This window comes from Conger conger, chromosome 18 (assembly GCF_963514075.1).
Source record: "Conger conger chromosome 18, fConCon1.1, whole genome shotgun sequence".
Taxonomy (NCBI): Eukaryota; Metazoa; Chordata; class Actinopteri; order Anguilliformes; family Congridae; genus Conger; species Conger conger.
Genome location: NC_083777.1, coordinates 19,608,603 through 19,630,979, shown reverse-complemented (window position 1 = coordinate 19,630,979; position 22,377 = coordinate 19,608,603). Strand labels below are relative to the sequence as shown.

Below are 22,377 nucleotides of genomic sequence, written 5' to 3'. Positions count from 1 at the left end.
TTCTTAATGAATGATAAAGCTTAATGGCCTCATTTGCTACAGTGTGGCAGAACTGTAAAATACGTTGACTTGGATGTCCTCCTCAGCTTGTCGTGTTTCAGCGCGTCCAGGACAACTGCCCACAGATGAGCTCCATCCATCAGGGCTTCCTGGTCCCCCTACACATTTTTATTGGTTTTTTTCTTCTCTTTTATTATTTTCTTTTTCCCCAACCGCGCTCTTCCTCCAGACCCGGAGTGAGGCCTCCATGACGGTTCTGAGCGGGCATGTGGTGGTCTGCATATTTGGAGATGTCACGTCCGCTTTGGTGGGGCTGCGAAACTTGGTGATGCCTTTAAGAGCAAGCAACTTCCACTATCACGAGCTAAAGCCTATCGTGTTTGTGGGCTCTTTGGAGTACCTGAGGAGAGAATGGGAAACCCTTCATAACTTCCCCAAGGTTTCCATCTTACCTGTGAGTGCACACACATGAACATATTGACCACATCTGCATGCTTGTATGCATTTAGTTGCTGCCACACGATTGGCTGATTAAATATTTGCATTAACAAGCTGGTGTACAGGTCTCACAGAGTGTATATCACACAGTTCAATGCATCCTATGTTATCCTATGCATATTTCTGTAGTCTCCCCACTGAAAAAAAGACTAGTGGGGGTGACAACATGAGAAGGCTTGGACAGGGGTTTTCCGGACAATGTGTCAAATTAAAATATTGCGTTGGAACATTAATGATCTCACATCATGCAGCTGCTATCAGTAAAAATATCGGCTCTGTACCATTTCTAGTGATGCGAATTGCAGCAACAGGAATACTTGTCTTTGCCGGGAAAAAGAAAATAAATGTCCAGCATGGCTAAGCAGTGAAATGCTGGCACAATGTCTGTGTTTGTGCTCGTTAGCGGTAGCTTGACTGAGTATCGAAACGGAACCCAAAACGCTGCCATCAGCAGCCACTACCCTTTGGATTAGCTCACACGACACCTCTGATTCCCCAGCACGTAGTTAGATCAGCCGAATGTCACGGGGAAAAAGAAAAAGGCTACTTGTTAACTAATTTCCCAGAGCTCCCCTCTCAATCTTTAATTTGTTTTTCTGTGCTCTCTCTCTCTCTCTCCCCCCCTCTCTCTCCCTCTCTCTCCCCTGCCGAAGGGTACGCCTTTAAGCCGGGCTGATTTAAGGGCTGTCAACATCAACCTCTGCGACATGTGCGTTATCCTGTCAGCCAATCAGAACAATATCGACGACGCCTCGCTGCAGGACAAGGAGTGCATCTTGGCTTCGCTCAACATCAAATCTATGCAGTTTGATGACAGCATTGGGGTCTTGCAGGCTAACTCCCAAGGTAAGGACTGCCCTGTGATAGGCGAGCGCCTTGCCTACAGGGGACAGGCCCTGGCAGGAGGAATATCCTTCACTCTGTGAGCGGAAGGGCCTCTCGTCTCGTCAGTCTGCTGGGCGGTAGAGGCCCTGATGGCTACAGTGCTTTAAAGAGGCAGCCATGAGTGTGTCTGAGGCACCCTGACTCACAAACGGGTGTGATATAGAGGTTGTAGCAAGGTTCTGGGGTGAAGTCGGAGTTCCGATTAGAACCTAAATGGAGATTGGTAGAGAACATTTGTACAGTTCTATTCCTCGCACCCAATGAAGATACATTATGCGGCAGACACTGGAATGCTTATAGAGAAGTACACACATACAAAAAGGACCATCTATATACAGTATAGACACCCCCAAGCATACAGACATAATGTTTACTGTATGTACACAGGCACACACACACACACACACACACACACACACACACGATGGTATTTGAAATGTATTAGTTCTAATTCACAGTACTATCAGTGGTGTGTTTCTCAGAAATGTGAACTTTTCATTCTTAGCCATTAACAGCTGCATATTTGGGCCCCCTGGCTGGGATGTTGAGTTGAGCAGATTGTTTACACATCCTGATAAACATGCGTAACCTGGTACAGTGAACTGCTCATGGGAATCCAGCGCCACTATGGGCAGGGAGAATTCACATTGTCTCTTGTCTTCCGTCACTTCATTAAGCTCATTTGTCATCCCACTGGATCTTATTCCACGATGATTAAGACTTCAATTATGGAGGCCTTTAAAGAAAACTCATACTGCATGCAGTCACAAACCCTTTACTGTGTAGGATCACAAATATGTGCTTGGAATATTCTCAGCTGAACATTCTAATGCTGATTTCACAATCACTACTGATAACTGAAAACAATAGAGTCCTACACTGACTTTACAATTTGGGGGAAATAACATGCTCAAAGCTCAATGTAGCTTAAAGATTTTTTCCCCCTTGGTTACCCGCCTGCGCAATGAAATGTTCCAATAACACAATAACCAGGGTTGTGCCAGTGTGAAAGTTCCAGAGGAAGACTCTGGAACTCTCTGTTTACAGGCCCAACCGTATTTTGTCCTACTGGACTTAGAATGTGAGAATTTATACTCTGTTTATGCATATTTCAGCTCAGGTTCATACCATATGAGAAATAGTATAACGTTTCAGGTCATGTTTGTACCACATGAGAGATGGTATATGAGAGTTTCAGTTTATGTACCCTCCCTTGGATTTCACTTCTCTGTCAGCGTTGGTTACAGAATTTTAACTAGAAGGTGCATATCAATAAATAAATAACCACCGTTGCCACGGGTAGCTAGGCTACAACAAACCAGAGAATTGCCTGGAGGCTGTGGGGTGTTGGGTTGGGGGGTGTTGGGGGATGTGGGGGGTTGGGTTGGGGGTGCTGAGGGATGTGGGGGGTAGGGCCACAGGAGAGGGGCGCCATATCTGCCGTGTAGTCCTCCAACAAGTCCATATGGGCGTGAACCAAACATTTCATGAAAACAGTTTTTTTGTTGGATCGGATCCCTGAGAATTTGGTTCTTTTATAAGGGTGCTATTAAATTTGGAGCCCATTGCATGTGAGTAAATAGGATAGTTATCTTCCCACGCTTTTTCTCTGAAATACAAAATCCACAAGGCTCAGAAATATATAAACAGCTTGTCTTTTCCCATTTCCCGTTTGCTAATAGTCTGGCGAAAGTATAGCATCTTTTGTACAGCATTGCTTAAAAATAAAATTAACAAGCGTGCAGCAATTTGGTTCATGCCCATTTGGCTCATGCGCATTTCTGCTTTGCTGAAACATTTACTAGCATTCTCTTTTTCTCCACCCCAAGCTCACACTTGGTTTAATGACTCGGGCCTGCACTCACTCACTCAGTCATGATTTGTCCTTAACTTCAGGTCACAGTCAAACACGAGTGGGCTCTTTTCACACACACTTTGGCAAGTTCAGTGATTGGCAAAATGAATGTGTCAAGCTGTGTGTGTGTGAAAAAGCATTAATCCTCACATGCATTTGTGTGACAGATGTTGATTAACTCCAGGTGTTGGGAGTGGAAGGGAGACCTTAATTCTCCCTCGTAAACTAAGACAAGCTCATTAAAAACCATACACACTAAAAGCTGGTTTAAAATGTAATGCTTACATGTTTGTGAAACGGTTTAATAGTAGCATGTTAGTGGTGCATAAAAAGGCGTATTGTATTAGTTATTGGTATAAATGAGTACATCTAGATACGTATACATGATAGAAATTTACAATATGAAATATATAACATTTACATTGCATTACACTACGTTACATTTTGCAATTGCTCAGATATTCAGGAAAGCAATTTCACAGCTGTTTGCATGGGGTTGTCTTTTCAGATATGTATTTCTTCAACGATATCCAGGCATCTGAAGTTGTGGGGCCATTACGACTGGGAAAGGGGTTAGGACTTCCCTACCAGCTGTTGTGGAGATATTGTGTGTGAGATGTGGCGTGGAGATATTGTGTGTGAGATGTGGTGTGGAGATATTGTGTGTGAGATGCGGTGTGGAGATATTGTGTGAGATGTGGTGTGGAGATATTGTGTGTGAGATGTGGTGTGGAGATATTGTGTGAGATGTGGTGTGGAGATATTGTGTGTGAGATGTGGTGTGGAGATATTGTGTGTGAGATGTGGTGTGAGATTTATGACCACTCACAGTTATCTGCGAGCTCATGCCAAAATTCAGGAAACCTGAGATGCCTGGATATCCCTTACCTGGTATTGGTACTGTGGGTGAAAATCAACACGATGTGTCACATGTATTGTGAATTTCACACATAATTTGTTCATGTCTCGGTTTAGTGATTCATATAGGACAAATCCTGCAATATATTCTCTGATACACATTATCTTAGATTGACTGTTTGTAATGTTGAAAGTGACAAAGCATTATTCTGGACTGATTAGCCTTCCAGGTCGTCCTTTAAGAAATCAGTTACCATATCAATCTTTTCTCGTTCTCATGTGTCTATTCATACACTCGGTTGAGGTGCATTAGGAAAAGGAGAAGCCTGCATCTTGAATTTGCTCTTTCTATAAAATCGTGTGGCCTGAATATATTAGCCTCATGTTGCATTTGTCACTATAAAAACTATAGGCAGGCATTTTCTGAAGTCAGCACTAAATGATGGATGTCAAACCACAGGCTATGTATTATGCATGTAGCATTACTGATTTAAGGGGTTCACTCATCAGCTTGGAAGAATGCAGAAATGTCAATCCACAGAAATTGATAGTCATGTCATTTCAGGAATATTTCATAGTTTCTGCTGATAGCCTCCCATGTTCCTCTTCTCTAGTATGGGAACAAAATAAATGAATAACATATAAAATGTCTAGTTGCTGGATGGAAGGCTAAATTTGTCTCCGGTGACCCCTAAAAGCCAAATATCCATGTCGCAATATCTAGGCAAGCATGTGAAAATTGCCTCTCATCCTTTTCTTCTGCAATATATGGTAACATGTGCAAACCACCAGGTAAATTATTTGTTTTTTGTTGGTAATCTATACCAAGTACTGTGTACCTTCATTCACTTTCATGAGTTGCAAAATAAAATGCCATATTCTGCAAAGCCTGTCTCATCATTTGTCACTGAAATACAACTCCCATGAAGCATTTACCCAATATCTCATAGGTATCAGGGTGCATTACAGAAAACGCTGTATGCATTCTTGTTCTTAGGGTTAAAAAATATTAACGTCACATTGACATGCTAAATCTCAATTGTCAAAGGACAAATATCTACACAAGTACAGACTATATAAAATCATATTTATGAAATCATGCATATATAGTCAAGCAACTGAGGCTGGTGCACCTGTACACTTCTGGTATAACACAGGAGTGCAGATCCAGCTTTCTTGTCAAGCATGGTGTTACATGGACTATGCTCTGGGTGTTTAGATTATTGTCTTTCGATGGTAAAGGTACTATATAATCTTGCACTATTTATACTACACAATTCCTATTAAAGTGATACTTTTTTCTCAGGTAATTAGCTGAGAAATTAGTGCTACCCTTTACCTGGAGACTGCCTTCACTCTTGTCTCCAGGTAAAGGGAGGGTGGAAAACCAGCAGTTCTGTGTTTTGATTATCCCTGCTGTAAATATTGTATATAAATGTGAGTGAATTCAGATTTGTCTTTGTCCCATGAAGGTTTCACACCTCCAGGAATGGACAGGTCATCTCCAGACAGCAGTCCAGTACATGGCCTTGTCCGACAAGCTTCCGTCACAACGGGATCCAACATCCCCATCATTACTGAACTAGGTAAGGGCCCGTCTCACAAACACTTTTCTGCTGAGAAGCGACTAATGCATCCCAGACAAATGACTTCATTCATAATAACGTTTATTTATTTAAAATGAAGTGAAAGTGTATTTATTGGAAGTAAGGCGACTAAGTCATGGCCAATAGCTGCCATGTTAATGCACAACAGAATTGCTTCCCCATCCGAAATACAGAAAGACAAAGTGGCTCCATTTATGTTAAGGTCCTGCAGTCCCCACGGTCCAGGAGACGATGAAAGTTTCAGATTTCAGTAGGCCGTAATGTTCTGGACACTGGGTACTCAAACTCCCTCCTGGCCCAATTAAGAGCCTCTCTAGCACAAGGGACAGAAATTTGGATTTTATTGCCTGGTATGTTCTCAAACAAGGACACCCACAGCTCATTTTCTGATACGCCTCTATTCAGGGACTGTAACCAAAGAGTGTCCTACTAGACTTAGAATGTGAGAATTAATATCCATTTTATGATCCTAAAATGTCCCCATTTCTAACATTCTTACATACTGTATGTAGAAGTGTCAGCTATCAGGCCCTTACTCATGGAGGCGTGGAGCTCTGCGTATGCGGAATGGGGCTCTGCAGCTGAGTGTGCTGGGATATGTAGTTCTTACCATTTTCCTTGCTCACGACTCTTTTGCCTCTGCTTTTCTCTCCGTCCCTCATTAAATATGCTTCAATAACTGTCTCCCTAATGCTGTTTTGCATCATTAGCCAAACCAGGCAAACTACTGCCTTTGGTTTCACTGAATCAGGAAAAAAACAGTGGAACCAACATTCAAATGATAACTGAACTGGGTAAGCTCCGCCTCCATTCGCCGCTACAGCACCGCTGCTTCTGCATCAGCTCCTCTCCGGAAGAGGGCCGCTCCCATGACATCATTCTTATCCTCACTTCTCTGGCTGAAGTAGATTGTCTTGGTTTGGCCTCTCTCTTTTTTTTTGGGTGATGTTTCTTCAGAGCATTGCTCGGCCTGATCATACCAAGCCTGTCCTTGTGGCTGTTTCCATGGCGCCTGCTTGCAGTTACTTTCTTTGGTCTCAGCGTTGTCCGCATGTCAATATATTTATTTTTCCTCTAGGGAAATTTGGACAGACACCTATGGTGATATCTTCCTTTAAGCTGCGTATTTTATTATTTTGAAGTCTTTTGTGGTGAACATTTTACATAAAAGTTGATTTCATCTGTTTTGAAATTTTCATTTATTATCCTATCAAAATTATAGCCAAATAGCAGATTTTGTGTTTGAAAGATAAGAGCAGGCTAGTACTTGTGAAATAATTAATCCTTAATGAATATAATATGGATATAAGATGCCATAAGATGCAGTAAACAGGAGCCAAGTGCTATGAGGTCATTGATTGCATATTTTCTGGTTCCCAATGATATTTTCAACAGCTCTCGTATTTTTTAGGGATTGGTGATTTTATTTTGTGCTGCAAAATGTTTCTTAATTTGATAATTATAAGGAGTATTCAAAGTAGAAATAATCAGCTTCATTTCAGGTAAGATTTTATTGTTTGGGACAAATTCAGTCCAAAATACCAGCCAGCTGGACCTTGTTTGTGTCAACTGCAGAAGTGACACAGTGAGACAAACATGGGTACCACATTTCAGACGTTGTGAAAAAAGTTAAATAAAAATACTTAACAGCTACTGTTGTCAATTATGGCGAAATCAATACTGTACTGGGTGGCTGGACTACTACAGCAAAGGTCTGCTAACATTTTATGAAATTTCATTTTCTTTTTTCCATGTTTTCAGAAAGAGAAAAAGCTTAAAGGGGGCTGACACACCTGTGGAGTTGGACCTCCAAACCCTTAAAATAATAATCACACAATCAGCTGTTTGTCTAATGCAGAATAACTTTTGTTTCCCTTGAACATACCAACAGATGCAAGATGGTACCATGTTATGATGATTTATTCAATCTTATTTTCAATATTTTACAGTGAAGGTATTTCATCTTTATTTGAGATGCCTACTTGATAAACCATCTCAAAGGCATTTCTTGGCTTTGAAATTAAGTTTATATAAGTTAATATAATATATTAAGTTGATATAATACACACACAAACACAAGCCCATTCACACCGACTTTAAGAAACTATTTCAAATGTTTATTTTTCAGTTTCACCATACGATACAGCATACACTGCATGACAGCTGATTGGCCGGTGCGTCCGGTTGCCACAGTAGCAGCAGGTCACATGACCACCATCGCTGCCTCTCCTGTGTGATCCTTATTAATCACACCTTCTTACATATCCAGTGAATGACTCCAACGTTCAGTTCCTGGACCAAGATGACGATGACGATCCGGACACGGAGCTGTACCTCACCCAGCCCTTCGCCTGTGGGACGGCGTTCGCTGTGAGCGTGCTCGACTCGTTAATGAGCGCGGTAGGTCGAATGCTCGTTTTTAGCCTCAGAACCTGCCAGTGAGCAGCGCACAATGTACCCACCGCATCCCTGCCAGGGATGTCTCAGCGTAAACAGTGTACAGATCTCAGTTGGTTGACAAGTGGTCTCCATTTTGAATCAGAAATGTCTTGACCTCTGACTTACATTTATACAGTTGTGATCGGTTAGAAAATCATAGTTGCATGTGAAAAGTGAGTGGGTGAGCTCTCAACTACCGTTGGGAGGCCTTTAGTGTTATCAGACTGTTTTACACCCCTAGAGGCCATGCACAGTATTACAGGCAAACCAATTACTATTTTGCACCTTGCAAACCACACATACAGCATAACTGCAGGAGAGCTAGTGACAGTATTTTCTGAGAATTTTATACCCTGAACCAGTACTCCGTAATCAGTGAAAAGTGTTCTATATTCAGCAGTGAAATTAAATTCTGCTTTGAACATCCACTCTCGGTGCACAAAGACATCATATTGTCTCTTAACATTGACAATATTGACGATTGTTATTGAATAATAATTTCACGTACCCCTAATCTAAACATATGATGATAATGGGTGGCCAGCAACAGAAAAGGTATTTGTTCTTGTTTGTGACACTAGTGAGACTTTTCTTGCTTGGCTGTGGTTTTAATATATACAGTACTTGCTCAGTACTGGGGTGAAAAAATGTCGGACAATCTGCTCATGGAAGCACAACTGTTGAACGGCAGCCTACTTTGGTATGCCAATAGCCAACCAAGCCTGTCAATTTCGTCAAATAATTACAAGAAGTTCCCCCATAACACATTCATGGGCAACAACTTTAACAGTAAATTTAGCATACATTTCTACACCGTAAAAAAATCACATTTTTACATTCACTCAGTATTAGGACACATGGCAGTGTTTGATTTAGAGTGGTAAGGCGCATGCTAAGCAGACAGGAACAGCTACAGGTAACTTTATTTTCAAAAAGAGGAATATATTTCATCATGCCTTCATTTTGCTTGATGCACGCTACAATAACTTTCACACTCAGACCAGCTGTGAGCAGGCACAGCTGGGTGTGACTGATATTATTCTCTAATCTCTCTCATAATTTAATTTGCACCAGAGGGGGTGAGTTTTGACAAAAGATTAATATTTAGCCTTTAGGGAAGTAAACACAAATCCAGATGTTTTTTTTAGTCAACGTTTTTCTTCAATCTGTCCTCAAATAAGTCTTATACCACAGTGTAAGTACCAGTGTAAGTACCATTAAAGCCCAGTGTAACCCCCTGGATCAGCAGAAGAGTATGTGACTTGGCAGTTACTGTACTGAAGACACTTTTTTATCCAGGACTGTAAACAGAACTAATGCAAATGGAGTTGGGATTTGTTTGAAGTGAGAAGGGTGAAATTCATCACACTCAGCCACTTGTTTAGGAAAGAGACTTTTGGGCTCCATCCTTACAGATACAGAATGTAATTTCACAAGTTGACAGAAGTTAGTGGATGAAATGTCGCATTGATCAGACAGGACCGTGAGCCGTTACCCACTGAAGGGAAGTTCTGGTCTTTTCAAATAATGTCTCCCAGAATGGATTTTCAGCGTGCATAACGGTTCTTTATAAAGGTTAGTATTGACGTTACATTTACGGACACTCTTAAATACAGGACGGGCCTGACCCGCTCCCGGCTTGAACGTACCTTTCACCCTATCCTGGGACAGAAAAGAAGGGATGACTTCCTTCCTCCCCCCAAAATGACGGCTTCATTTGTCCGCGATTCGGTTTGTGTGTAGATTTAGAACAAAGCGACCGTCGAGTGCGGTTGAGGCCGAACAGAGCGAATGCAGCCTAACAGACAGCTCCCATTCTGAGCATGCTCAGTAACACTGTCAGCCTCCCAAAGAGCTGTCACTGCATGGAGTGACGCCGGGTCTTACACCGCTATCAAAGGGCTGGTGAAAAGAGCTGGATCTGTAGTGTTCCACGATGAAAAGGACTGGCACTCAAACAAAATGAGATCAGCTTCAGTAAGGCACAGAATTACAGTATACCTTATAAGAAGTAATGAAGTATGCATAACTAATGCTTAGACATGTCTACCACTAACACACTTAACTGTTGGACATAGAGACAACCCTGGATATGTTTTATTGTTGGGTGAAAGGATTTCACAATTACAGCATTAAATTGCTGATCATTCGGTGTTGTTTCGTGTACGGTAACATACTACAGCATGGATACACCACCCGTTATTCATAAAAATGTGATAATTGTAACAAAGGAAGATGAATATTTATATTGCTTACAGAGGATTAGAATTATGTTTATTTCTTATTGTCACTGTAAACGTTGTATTGGTTATGTGCTTACTCTTATTACTACTGCTACTACTAGTAGTACTTATGATAATAATCAAATTATTTTAAAGTTTGGATCCAAGTTTTTCTAAGTTATTTTATAAGTATTTATTTGTAGAAAAGCAGTGGCCTACATGAAGATAAGAATGGCTAATACTTTGACTTGTTATCTTGTGCGGTAATGGACACTGGCTGAAGTCACAGTTGAGGTCTAAAGCTGCAGCGTTCGACAGAGCTTGAGACGTGGATGTGTCAGGCTGTACATTAATGGCGGTTGCTCCGTTCTCCGTGTCCGCAGACGTACTTCAACGACAACATCCTGACGCTGATCCGGACGCTGGTGACGGGGGGTGCCACGCCGGAGCTGGAGGCACTGTTGGCGGAGGAGAACGCTCTGAGAGGCGGGTACAGCACCCCGCAGACGCTGGCCAATCGGGACCGCTGCCGCGTGGCCCAGCTGGCACTGTATGACGGGCCTTTCGCAGACCTGGGGGTACGCACGTTTCATCAGTTATTTTATTATTCTTTATTATTTATAATTTATTTTACTTTTCAAATATTTCGCGTTTTTTTGTTGTTTGTAATGGATTTTGTAATCTCAGCACCCATTCCCTCAATGTGTCTTCTTTTTTGGGGAATAGTTAGGAATTCTTGGCCCCTGAAATAATATTGTTCTGGGCCTTCCATCCTACTGGAATTTTTGTGGGCCCTCTCCAGCTGAGGGCCACAGATTAACGTGACAGGATGCTCCGATGGGCAATATGATGGCACAGTCTGTATAAATGTTAATGGAAGTGGTGTTTTGCCAGTTATGTAATACATATATGAGCGATGATTGTGGAATGACCCGAACTTCTGAACATTTTCTTTGCAGGATGGTGGTTGCTACGGTGATCTGTTTTGTAAAGCATTAAAAACTTACAACATGCTTTGCTTCGGGATTTACCGATTAAGAGATGCACATCTCAATGCTCCGAGCCAGTGCACCAAGAGGTGAGTCAGAACTTTTCTCTGTCCGAACACACCACAAATCATCTGCGCAACAACACAATATCTAACTGTACAGCAGAACATAATCCGACGATACAACAGCACATAATCCAACTAGACAGCACGTATTCCAACTGTACAACGTCATATAATCCCACTGAACAACACATAATCCAACTGTACAACAACACATAATCCAACTGGACAGCACATAATCCAACTGTACAACTGCACATTATCCAAATGGATAACAGAACTCTGAGGATTTTCTGTGTAAAACTGCACGTAGTCCAACTCAGAGCAGTTAGCAAAAGGGTAACGGGAGCATGGGGAATTTTAATAGGAGCATGGTTTCTATTTTCATGCTTTTTTGAGGTCGACATTCTTTCTTTATGTTGGATTAGCATTTATTTAGTTAGATTATTACATATGCTTAGCATGTTTCTTGTGAATGGCGCATAGTAAATTTGTTTAAAACAAGTGGATAAACAGGGATCATGTACTCAATATACTTGCATTTGTGTACTGTCCTGGAGCAGAAATGTATCTCAGGATTGATGTGTAGCTTCTGTTGCTGCCGGTGTCCATTGCTTTGACATGTGATACATTTTCCTCTTCTTCTGTGGCAGATATGTCATCACCAATCCGCCGTACGAGTTTGAGCTGGTCCCCACCGACCTCATCTTCTGCCTGATGCAGTTCGACCACAACGCCGGCCAGTCCCGGACCAGCCTGTCCCACTCCTCCCATTCCTCACACTCCTCCAGCAAAAAGAGCTCCTCTGTCCACTCCATCCCCACCGCCAACCGGCAGAACCGCAGCAAGGCCCGCGAGTCCCGGGACAAACAGAAGTACGTGCTCCCCTCCGTCTGCGTGTGTGTGTGCGTGCGTGTGTGTTTGTGTGTGCGCGTGTGATGTGTGTGGGGGGGGGACTGCTGTGTGTGTGTGTGTGTGTGTGTGTGTGTGTGTGTGTGTGTGTGTGTTCGTGTGTGCGTGAGCACGGGAACTGCTGTGTGTGTGTGTGTGTGTTTATGGAAAGACTTGTGCAGGGTGCATGTGTGCTGGTGTGTTTGTGAGTTCTGTTTACAGACAGACGTGTGTGTGTGTATGTGTGCTGGTGCGTTTGTGAGTTGTGTTTACAGACAGACGTGTGTATGTGTGCTGGTGTGTTTGTGAGTTGTGTTTACACACAGACCTGTGTATGTGTGCTGGTGTATTTGTGAGTTGTGTTTACAGACAGACGTGTGTATGTGTGCTGGTGTGTTTGTGAGTTGTGTTTACAGACAGACGTGTGTATGTGTGCTGGTGTGTTTGTGAGTTGTGTTTACAGACAGACGTGTGTATGTGTGCTGGTGTGTTTGTGAGTTGTGTTTACAGACAGACGTGTGTATGTGTGCTGGTGCGTTTGTGAGTTGTGTTAACAGACAGACGTGTGTAGGTGTGCTGGTGTGTTTGTGAGTTGTGTTTACAGACAGACGTGTGTATGTGTGCTGGTGTGTTTGTGAGTTGTGTTTACAGACAGACGTGTGTATGTGTGCTGGTGCGTTTGTGAGTTGTGTTTACAGACAGACGTGTGTGTGTGCTGGTGCGTTTGTGAGTTGTGTTAACAGACAGACGTGTGTAGGTGTGCTGGTGTGTTTGTGAGGTGTGTTTACAGACAGACGTGTGTATGTGTGCAGGTGTGTTTGTGAGTTGTGTTTACAGACAGACGTGTGTATGTGTGCTGGTGCATTTGTGACAGACGTGTGTAGGGTGTGTAATGTGTTTCTGGGCCATGACCATTAAACACACATTCCTCATGCTCATGTAGACATCACATTAGCCATGCTCATCACAACAGTCACATTACTCATCCACCACGTGCCTAAACCATCCCAGATGCATGTGTCTACATACAGTATGCACAAAATAACTACTCATTTACATGACTAGCTAGTTTTTTGAATTCATTATAGTTCCATTTCAATTTGTTTAAGAAACAAAATGTAAATTCTGTTGAATGCATCAATTCAGCATGATTATGTCTCAGTCAAATGTATTGCTTATGTAACAATTATGAAACTACATTTATAGCGTATAGCACTTATTTTAAAAAGAAAGTGCATAGCATGGATGAATAAGGGTGCCAATGTATTGAGTATACAACACCAAACATTTAGTCATATTCTAAATGTATGTTCAAGTTCTATTACATTTTCGTTGATAGTTTCCCCGTGCTGTGAACTTGTTTGGATCTAAACAAGCAGTACACTTAGTCATCGTTCTGTCTTTTAAAATGATATAAGTAAACCTTAATATCTGTCAGGGAAATCTATTGTTTTAAATGCAAATGGGAGGTTGTTATTTGTGATACATGCCTCTCAATTTAGCTTGGTAGCTAGACTATTTGTGGATTGTCAAGTCTGCATAAATGGTCTGGCTGTCAAAATAATGACTTCATACGTAACCATCATTTAAATAAAGAACATATGTTTCTAAATGCATGTACAGTATATGCAATTATATACTAAGTGCTTTAGCATGAGGTAATTGTTATTTATTTCTAAGATTTCCTGACTTGACCAAATACACTTACCAGTTATCTGTTCATAAATAGATATGAAGTTACACAATAATTTCTGTCTAGATAAAACAGAAATATTCATTTTTTTTATAATTGTGTACACATGCCCATTTCTCATTGTATATATGGCACATATCCATGCTTATAATGTGTTGTGAATCGTTAAATTTGCCTTTCTCAATTTATATTTTAACACTTTTTTCCCTTTATTATACATAAGTACACATAGCTACACACAGTGAATCATTAAGTGGTTATTGGTATGATTTATTCAATGTACTAACTGAACTGAGCTGCTGTATTTGCTATACCAGCCATGGGCAACACAAAATTAAATTTAAAAAAGAAATGATGGAATAAAGGTGGAATTCAGTCTCCTTTATAACCAGTGCCTATGCCTTTAAAACCTTACAACAGAACAATTGGGAATAGATCACACCATCTCTATTTAGTGAACTTACGAACTCAAGGCAGCATTTTTTGTATTACACTGTACTTGTCATTTTCAGGAAGATGCTGACAGGTCAGGGATGTCAGATGTGCCATGTCAGGCTTCAGGCCTTGATGCCTTCACTGGCTTTTTGCTGTTTAGTGGTAATGGTGGCAGAGAAGACCAGGGCTCATTTCTGTAGCTGGCTGTGCTAGGCACCTTAGTATGCAGTGTGACAGCCCCCTCCAGTCCTCCAGTGACCAGTACTTTTTAGCTAAATTGTTACTGTATTTATCTAATTCTATTATTCTGTCATTTAATTTGAGTCAGTTTACTTAAGTCTAAGTGCAAATACCTTTAGTTTATACACATAGAAACACATTTTAGTCCAGTCTGTAAATGCCTATTGAGCTGAAGTAGTGTGGCATTTCTTCTCAGCTATCTGCCCGTATTTTTAAGTAATAAACCATATGGAAAGGATATGATGGAATAATTTGTATGTGCATGTATTTTATGACTTAAACCTAAATACCACCACGGTGGTTATGAAAGGTTTTATTCCAGTCCGGTGAGGTATATGGTGATGTCAGTATGTCTGAGACATGTGGTTTGCCTTAAATACTGTAAAACTTAACTTAGATTACCTCTCTTTCTGAAGTGCCACAAGGACCAATAGAGTGAGCCAAGGTATGAAAGCTAATGACTTTGCATGACGTAGCGACTGTCGTGGATTTTAAATCATAACTGTCCTTGTGGAGACCTGTTATGAGAGAGGAGGCATTTCTGTTTGTTTTATCAGTCATTCCTTGGTTTCTATTTTATTTTCTCTTTGCTTTCAAGCAACGAAAGCAAAATGGCTGCCACTGTCATTCTAATACCTGCCCTGTCAGAGATCATGACATTGCATGTAGTTCATCATGTTGATTTGCCTTTAACTTGTGTGTCTGACTCCACCAACTTTGAAGCTTATTTTTTGTTTTTGTTCATCTGTATTCAGATTTTCTTCTGTGCATTTTTTATTTGTCATTAAGCGTAATTTTGTCCCCAATTTCTGTGTATATTAAGTTTCAGCTGTGTGTGAGAGCAGTTGTGTGACTGTTTTTAATTTATGTGAAGCAAATGTAGTTGGACATTGAAACAATGTATGTCTGGCTCAATGTATGAGTAATGCCGTTATTAGCTTTTTTTACACTACACGAGGGTTGGAATATAAACAAGATAAACTGTATTGACGGTCTTAGCCTGGTACATATTAGATTTTTACTTTATGTTTACAAAAAATAAACCATTCATGACTACAAACAAAGTTTATGACTACGTAACTACATTGCTATATCAATGTAGTGTACTTGAGTGTATATAAACTCATACGAGCAAATGCACACAGGTATGTATACATATTTCTTGTATACATGTGTGTATGTATGTGGGATAATGACAATTATTTGTTTATATATGAAATACGTTTTTCTATCGTTTCCTTCAAATCACAGAGCTTGTATGTTCTACACTAATCTGCCCCCTCCAAAAAGTATGATAATCTCATAATCTGGTTCTGTAAGGTTATGGCTCCATATTGAAGACTAGCATTATTGTGCGAATCCTATAGCTCGGGAACTTGTACCATGTCAGATCTGCAGTGATCCGTGACCTTATGAGCCCCAGTAAACCCTCGGGATTGGAACAGCACTTAACATGATTGTAGACACAGCCACAATTACATCAAACCCCATCGTGACACCGAGCCCCATAGCTTGGAGCTGTCAGTGGCTCCGAGGTGTTTGCCTGGAATAAGAGAAAAAATGAGGTCACTGAACAAAAAGACTTCACATGAAATCCGACTTTAATCAAGCGGGTTGTCCTTCCAGTGAAATGTTTCAATCTTTGTGAAGCTGAATCTTAACCTGACAATTTCATTTCTGATTACCCCGTATCCACCTGCTTATCAATGTGGCAAACGTGAGCATTGAACAGACCTCGGGCTGGCAATAAAAAAATAATAATAATACAATGTCGGAAATTGAACAATGGTACAAGGGCCAAAATCAAACATTTACCTAAAAAGCCAAACATGAGGTCTCTGACAAGGATATGCATTATGTAGTATGGCAATATACAAACAATAACTGATTTAGTACACTGTTGCTCCCAAAAGCCTTGGATTTTTCAAATTAATTTGTTTTTTTTCTTCTCTCCAGGGAAACTACTCTATAAAAGTATCAGCGCTTTAAAGGAAAACACAAAACAGGGTATACCTTTACTGTATAGCTGGTTTCACCATGCCTCCATTTAACTCCCTTAGATTTATTAGATTGTAGTATAGTGACTTTTAAAATTATTAAACGAAACTAGTGTTGTTTTCACAATTCCAGTAGAAATTGCAAAATATTCATTAGTCGTGTTGTGACTCACTGTAGCATGTAGACCACCGAAAGCCACACTATCAAAATAAACCTAAATGTCAATAGTTACGTGTTTGTGAATCCCATTTAAACTCTTGACCGTCATCTACTGATAGGAAATAAACAGAGCAGAGGAAGTGGCAGAGAAATGTATCATGGAAACTATGCGTACAGTATACAGTAGTGTGTAAACCAAGGATGTACTGTCATCAGTTGTTTGGTATACATTTTTGTGAAATAGTTTCCAAGAGACATAAGCCATGTAATGTGAATGGGGCACTGTGTTTAAAGTTTGCAACTGATGAATGTTTTCCCTCCCTCCCTCCCTCCCTCTTCCTTTCTGAACGTGGGACAGAAAAGAAATGGTTTACAGATGAAGGGGAAAACGCCTACCCGAGGAACATTCAGATAAAGCCCATGAGCACTCACATGGCCAATCAAATCAACCAATACAAATCCACGAGCAGCCTGATTCCACCAATCAGAGAAGTTGAAGATGAATGCTGATAGGCTCATGTGGGAGAGGCATGGACATTCTCCTGGAGAAGACGATCATAATGCTGTCGCTGATTCTGTGCTCCTCACGTGTACCACGGATTATGGTTTTACATGGTCAAGGGAGATAGACGGGACCCTCTTATGTGTATACTTTCAATGTTACTTCCATGCTCTTTGAAGATATTTTATTTATAAATGTATACAGCATACATGTATATAATGACAATCAGTTATGGATTGTACAGCCCTTAGCACTTTTTGAAATTATTTTAAGAGATATCTCCTGTAATTATTTGCAATAGTACACTATTTATGTGACCAGACTCCTTATTTATCCATTTTGGAGGATGAGGGCCATTATAGTGGGTGTATAAAAGGACATTTCCCAAAGAATCATGCTGGGTATTTCATATCAGCCAGACATTCATGTATTTTGTTATGCATATCAAACATTTGCTTCTTTTAATGATTTGCACTAAATGAGACTATTTTTTTGAAAGGAACTATAAGTATAACAAAGTTTATCGAAATATAAAAGTTATGGAAAGAGTCAACCATTTTTATATTTTCACTTGGCTGGAGGAAATGGTTGTGGCTTAATACGGAAGGCGGTGAACCAGAGGTTTGCAAGAACAGAAGTTAACAGATGCTACAGTGAACAGTAGAATCATTTGAATGATTGCATTCCCAGTTGTGTGATGTACCATTGTCCCAGACATTAGAAATCAACACTTTGGGTTGGCCAGGATTGGAACCTGCACATTTAGTGATTCTTAAAACCAGCACCATCCTCACTATGTGCGATCGTATATGATCTCCATAGTGTACAGTATCCCTGAATTTGACCTATTATAGGGAATATTGCATATGGGCCCAGTACATACCGTGCTACAAGTCCCCACGGAGTTTTCAATTCTAGTTATTTACAGGTTTTTGGAGCAATTTCTCATGTCGCAGTAAAACTGCTCTAATCTACACATACACCCTCCCAACTCTTTACTATGATTGAGCTGTTCAAATGTCTATATTATGATGCGCTAAAATGGTTGCAGCACAAAATATGAAATCCATGTGATGTAATTCAGGAAGGGATGTTAAGTGCAACACATTGGAACATAATTTAAAAGTATCTAAAATGACGAATGCCACGTATTGCGTAAAGCGGGCCTGCTCTGGATCCTCTTTTGACTGTGAGCACTGCCTGACACAGGATTGTGACATGGAGGCAGAAGAAACTGCTTGGATGTTCTCCATGACCAATCTCCACGACACGATATCAAACAACAGACATTTGAACTACAGGTGCTCAATCGTAGTTACACTTACTGTATGACGTTGGGGAGGATCATGCACTGGAGAATGCAATCGTTCAGGTATTCTGGTGGAGACGTGTGTCACAGGCATTCCGATTACCCAGGTGCCCTTGTATGTCCCTCATCATAGAACCACACCCTTTCTTTCAGTTTTCACCTTGTGATTTTGTGGAGTGTTTGAAGTGGAAAATAATTATTGGTACTCTGAACTAAACATAGAAGTCCCAGGATGTTGTACTGGTCTGTTCCATCCCACTTCAAACCCTGGTACTACCACTGACTATACCAGCCTTTTACTGGGGAGAGAATATGGTGGGGCAGGGGCAGAAAAGAGTACTGGGAGGTTAAAGTGCCAGTACGCAAGACAAGTCCCCGTACTCCAAAGAGTAACCGGTGAGTACCAGTCCACTTCACTTATTTGGTGGCAAAACCTTCATATGTTATTCTGAAATTCTGAATCATTTGCTAAAAATGATCAGGGTAATTTAAACTTCAGCCTTACAGGAATTCCATTTCATCCTTTTTTTCCTTTCTTTCTTTTCACACTTCATTTCCACAGTATTAGAGTTCATCACATCCAAACTAAAAATACAAACTGGATTACTTGACAAACCAGACATCTTAACATAGGTAACATTTTTACTTTGTTTTGCTTTTTGTGAGTTATATAAAAAAAATCCTTAATTTTTTAAAAGGAATATTGTTATACATTTTCGCCCCAACGCGACTAAGCAGTCCTGTATAAATATAAACTATTTTTTGAGTGCTAAAAGCATGGGTGGTATTTCTGCAGCTGTGTTAATTGACAGTCCTAATATTGATAAAGTCTCCCATTCTGTATTTCGCATTCTACTGAAAAAAAAATGTGAATAACACAAAAATGAAGTTACCAGTCCAATTGTGTGCAAGTAAGTTTAGCAGAGCATAACTACCTAATAATGACTTAATGTGCATGAAGCCAGCTCATATAATAACTGGCCTGCAGCCAGTCTTTTTTGCGAAATGGGTAGAATTAAATCATTTTCATTATTGGCATTTGACCTAAATTAGGTCTCATTAAAAGGATACATTTCCATTTGCCTGGACAAATACAATTCACTCCAACTTGTGTTGGGTAAAAATACCACAAGTTGACCATATCCTGCTTGTAAGCAGTTAAGGCAGTAGCCATAGGAATAGAAAAATGTTTTCATCATTGGAAAAAAAAGTGTCCTGTAAATTCTGGCCATTCCAGTGCACATCTGAAGCGAAACTTGTTTCTTCACTGTCCATCCGTCCTGGCTGTGGTGTGATCTTCAGCTTATGTCCGCATAAGCCTCATTCAGAATTTTTTAATTGTGACTGCATTGATGTTACACTTCGTAGCAGGTAGACTCTTAAGAAAACGTGAGTATAATGTATATATAATTGGATTGTCGATAAAATTCTTGCTAGCCTGAAAAAATGAAAAGGGCGTAGATTAATTTTACTTCAAAAGAGAAAGATGATTTTGTCATAGAAATATTCACTCTCTTTCTATGACTATTACTTCTGATCCCTTTCCTGTGACAAAATTCAACATTTCTGTTGCAATGAAAATCTTCTCAAGTAAAGTTTCTTGATGTCAAGTGTCATTTGATGTCATAAAATAGCTATTACATGCAAATATTTAGGGGAGCACCTATTTAAGCTAAGGCATAGAGAATTAAAGATCTCCTTTAGTATGTTTCTTGTGAAATTTATATTTAAGGGTTTACATTCCATATTGTCAGCTGTTTTACTTTAAATAGCAATACTATTGGTTTGTTCGCCTCTTCTGTACACTACATTTAAAAAGTACTGCAATATCAGGGCAGTCAAAAACAATATGAACATAATAATGAACAATTACCTAGACACTATCTCACAGTAAATATCATTAGACTTTTTTATTTTATTTATTTTATTCATAATGTTTTTGCTGCATATTGAAACAAGATTTCCTATGTCAGTAGTGGTAAAGATTGTGCAAGCTTATTGGCCCTCCCACCCCCACCCCGTAAATATGACCCACAAATGTACATTTTAGTTTTATTTCTCTCCGGTTATTTGCATTTGTAATGGGAGGGTTGTAGTGATAGGTGACTCTGGCCTCAGGAACGTCTGCGGAAGTGTGCTGTGAAATGGGAAGGCTATGAGCCCCTGCTGCTCTGGGTTGTCTTAGTGCGGCACCATGTACTGGCATAGAGAACATCCAAGCCTCAACTGCCTCTATGCCAGTACTGTGTCAGGCAGTGTGTAAGCCAAAAGAGGATTCCTTAAGACCCGCTGTTCGCGAAAAGTGGCATTACGGAGAGGTGTAGGGGCACACGTGCAAATACACCTTTCCAAACCCGTCTTCGAAACCAAAACAACGCATGTGATACGTTGTATGTAAATATATTTTAAAATATATATATATAATAGCTGTTTCTCATTCATGTGAGACATTTGCAAGGAGAGGTTTCACAGCAAGAGTACAGTCATGATAGCAGAAACTAAAACTGTTTTAGAGAGTACAGAGAAAGCCCAAAACGAGCCCTCAGGCTTTTTTTTAATTTTTTATTTTTTAAAAGCTGTTGGTTTACACTCATGTGTCTGGTGTTTGCGGTCAGTTTCACATCGAGTGATTGAGCGATCACCTGCCCATTGGCATGTGTTGCACATCATTGTAGATTTATTTTCTTGCTCTAAGGGATGTGACAACTTTATTGATAATATCTGGAAATTATTATAGATAGGTGTAAAACATATAATTTGGGGTAAGGGTGTAAGTCTTAAGTAAATGTAAAAAATTACATTTGGCTATTTTTTTATGTTAAAACTGACATTTATTTGGTAGTGTAATGGCTGCCTCTCATTTCAGGATAAATTCAGGACATATTCATATGATTCTGTGACATATGCTCATTACAGGAAAAAGGTGGTATGGAAATTGAATATATTGATTTGTTTTAGCTAAAGAAATTGTTGGAGAAACTGATGGTGCTGAGTTGATCTACCTGACTCTGTCATATCTGCTGATAAATATACTGTCCTGTAAAAACAAAAAAACAAAAAAACGTTTGTACATAAATTGTACATGGTTTCATTTTGTATTTTCTCAAATTAAAATGGATGTATTTGTGGTCAAAATGTGACTTGTGTTTTTTTATTTGACTGTAGATCCATGAAAATCCTTTTGGTGCCCAATCAAAATCAACAAAATGCCCAATTGTACTTCTGCTGTCAATTTGAGAGAACACAGGCAATTTAGGCTTGCACCGGCTGAGCTGTGCTGTCACAGGACAGTAGGGCTGTGTTACTGGTGTTCACAGATACCAGGTGTACAATCACCAAAAAACACAACTTGCAACTGATACCCTGTCTGCCTAGGCCACGCAAAGATTCATTATACAAGTGATAATAATTTTTTCTGTTAGCTTAGCTGTATCCTCTCCACAGTCCTGGGTAATGATGATTGATGCCTGGACCAACAGATGCCAGTTTTAATTTTAAGACCTGACTTGCAACGTTGACCTGAAAAATGTGTATTAAAAGCTCCAGTTCACTGTTGAGAATACCTGGTCTCATCTCAAATTCCATCAAAGGATGTCTTGCTCACTTTTTGCGCTGACCCTCAAACCGTAAGATACGGTGGTTGGCTGTGACCCCCTCCTCACACTGCCTGCAGTGCCGTTGTTGAACATATGCCCTTTTATCGCCGTATACAATAATCCCTTTAACAAAGACAAG

At 40.2% G+C, this 22,377-nt stretch overlaps 1 protein-coding gene across 17 annotated transcripts in view; it reads left to right on the top strand.

Annotated features, from left to right (window-relative positions):
* kcnma1a (potassium large conductance calcium-activated channel, subfamily M, alpha member 1a) overlaps positions 1–21,777 on the top strand; it is a 168,428-nt gene extending 146,651 nt beyond the window's left edge. For 4 of the 17 annotated variants that reach the window (XM_061228802.1, XM_061228797.1, XM_061228789.1 and 1 more), the window contains 8 exons: positions 230–454; positions 1,152–1,344; positions 5,569–5,682; positions 7,973–8,103; positions 10,748–10,942; positions 11,324–11,442; positions 12,069–12,289; positions 17,186–17,358. In XM_061228802.1, the coding sequence (XP_061084786.1) occupies positions 230–454; positions 1,152–1,344; positions 5,569–5,682; positions 7,973–8,103; positions 10,748–10,942; positions 11,324–11,442; positions 12,069–12,289; positions 17,186–17,211 (1,224 nt within the window). In that variant the 3' untranslated portion in view covers positions 17,212–17,358. Of the gene's footprint in view, positions 1–229; positions 455–1,151; positions 1,345–5,568; positions 5,683–6,413; positions 6,498–7,972; positions 8,104–10,747; positions 10,943–11,323; positions 11,443–12,068; positions 12,291–15,090; positions 15,120–16,284; positions 16,288–17,185 lie in introns of all 17 variants that reach the window. The other 13 variants (XM_061228795.1, XM_061228787.1, XM_061228798.1 and 10 more) reach the window with 7 other exon arrangements.
* Positions 21,778–22,377: the final 600 nt, after the last annotated feature.